The sequence below is a fragment of the Cystoisospora suis genome (genome assembly GCF_002600585.1).
Source record: "Cystoisospora suis strain Wien I chromosome Unknown contig_2116, whole genome shotgun sequence".
In the NCBI taxonomy this organism is placed as follows: Eukaryota; Apicomplexa; class Conoidasida; order Eucoccidiorida; family Sarcocystidae; genus Cystoisospora; species Cystoisospora suis.
Genome location: NW_027154915.1, coordinates 1 through 420, shown reverse-complemented (window position 1 = coordinate 420; position 420 = coordinate 1). Strand labels below are relative to the sequence as shown.

General features: G+C 43.8%; 1 protein-coding gene across 1 annotated transcript in view; it reads left to right on the top strand.

The window, feature by feature from the left end:
• CSUI_004498 (uncharacterized protein) overlaps positions 1-323 on the top strand; it is a gene marked incomplete at its 3' end in the record, with an annotated part of 3,186 nt that extends 2,863 nt beyond the window's left edge. Inside the window, exon 3 of the mRNA XM_068064689.1 lies at positions 13-323. Within this exon, the coding sequence (XP_067923328.1) occupies positions 13-323 (311 nt within the window). The remainder of the gene's footprint in view (positions 1-12) is intronic.
• Positions 324-420: the final 97 nt, after the last annotated feature.

The following is a 420-nucleotide window of genomic DNA, read 5'->3' as shown; positions in this document are numbered from 1 at the left end:
GTCGCACACTAGATTCAACTCGATCCTCTTCAGCCTATGATGTCTACCCTATGGCGGAATCTGTACACCTTCCGGAAGTCTTCGCTTCATGGCTGCAGAGACAAGGCGAAATGTGGTTGTCTGAGATTCCTTTAAGGGAAATTATTTCTTCCCGAGTTCAATTACTTCTCTTTGTCGACGATCCTTTAGTTGCTTGGTTCATTACAGCATTCTCAAAAGAACATGTCATGGCATTTGTCGCCGGAGATCATATCTATGACGTCAGTTATAAGAGTGAAGCTCTCTTTGCGCCTTGTGGAATACCAAATCGATCCGGACCCATCGGTAAGCTCGCTCAGCTAATTCATGAAAAAAGAAAACATCCACACCCTCACTTGAAAGAAACAACAACGGGGGGGTGATCTATCTATCTATCTTTAA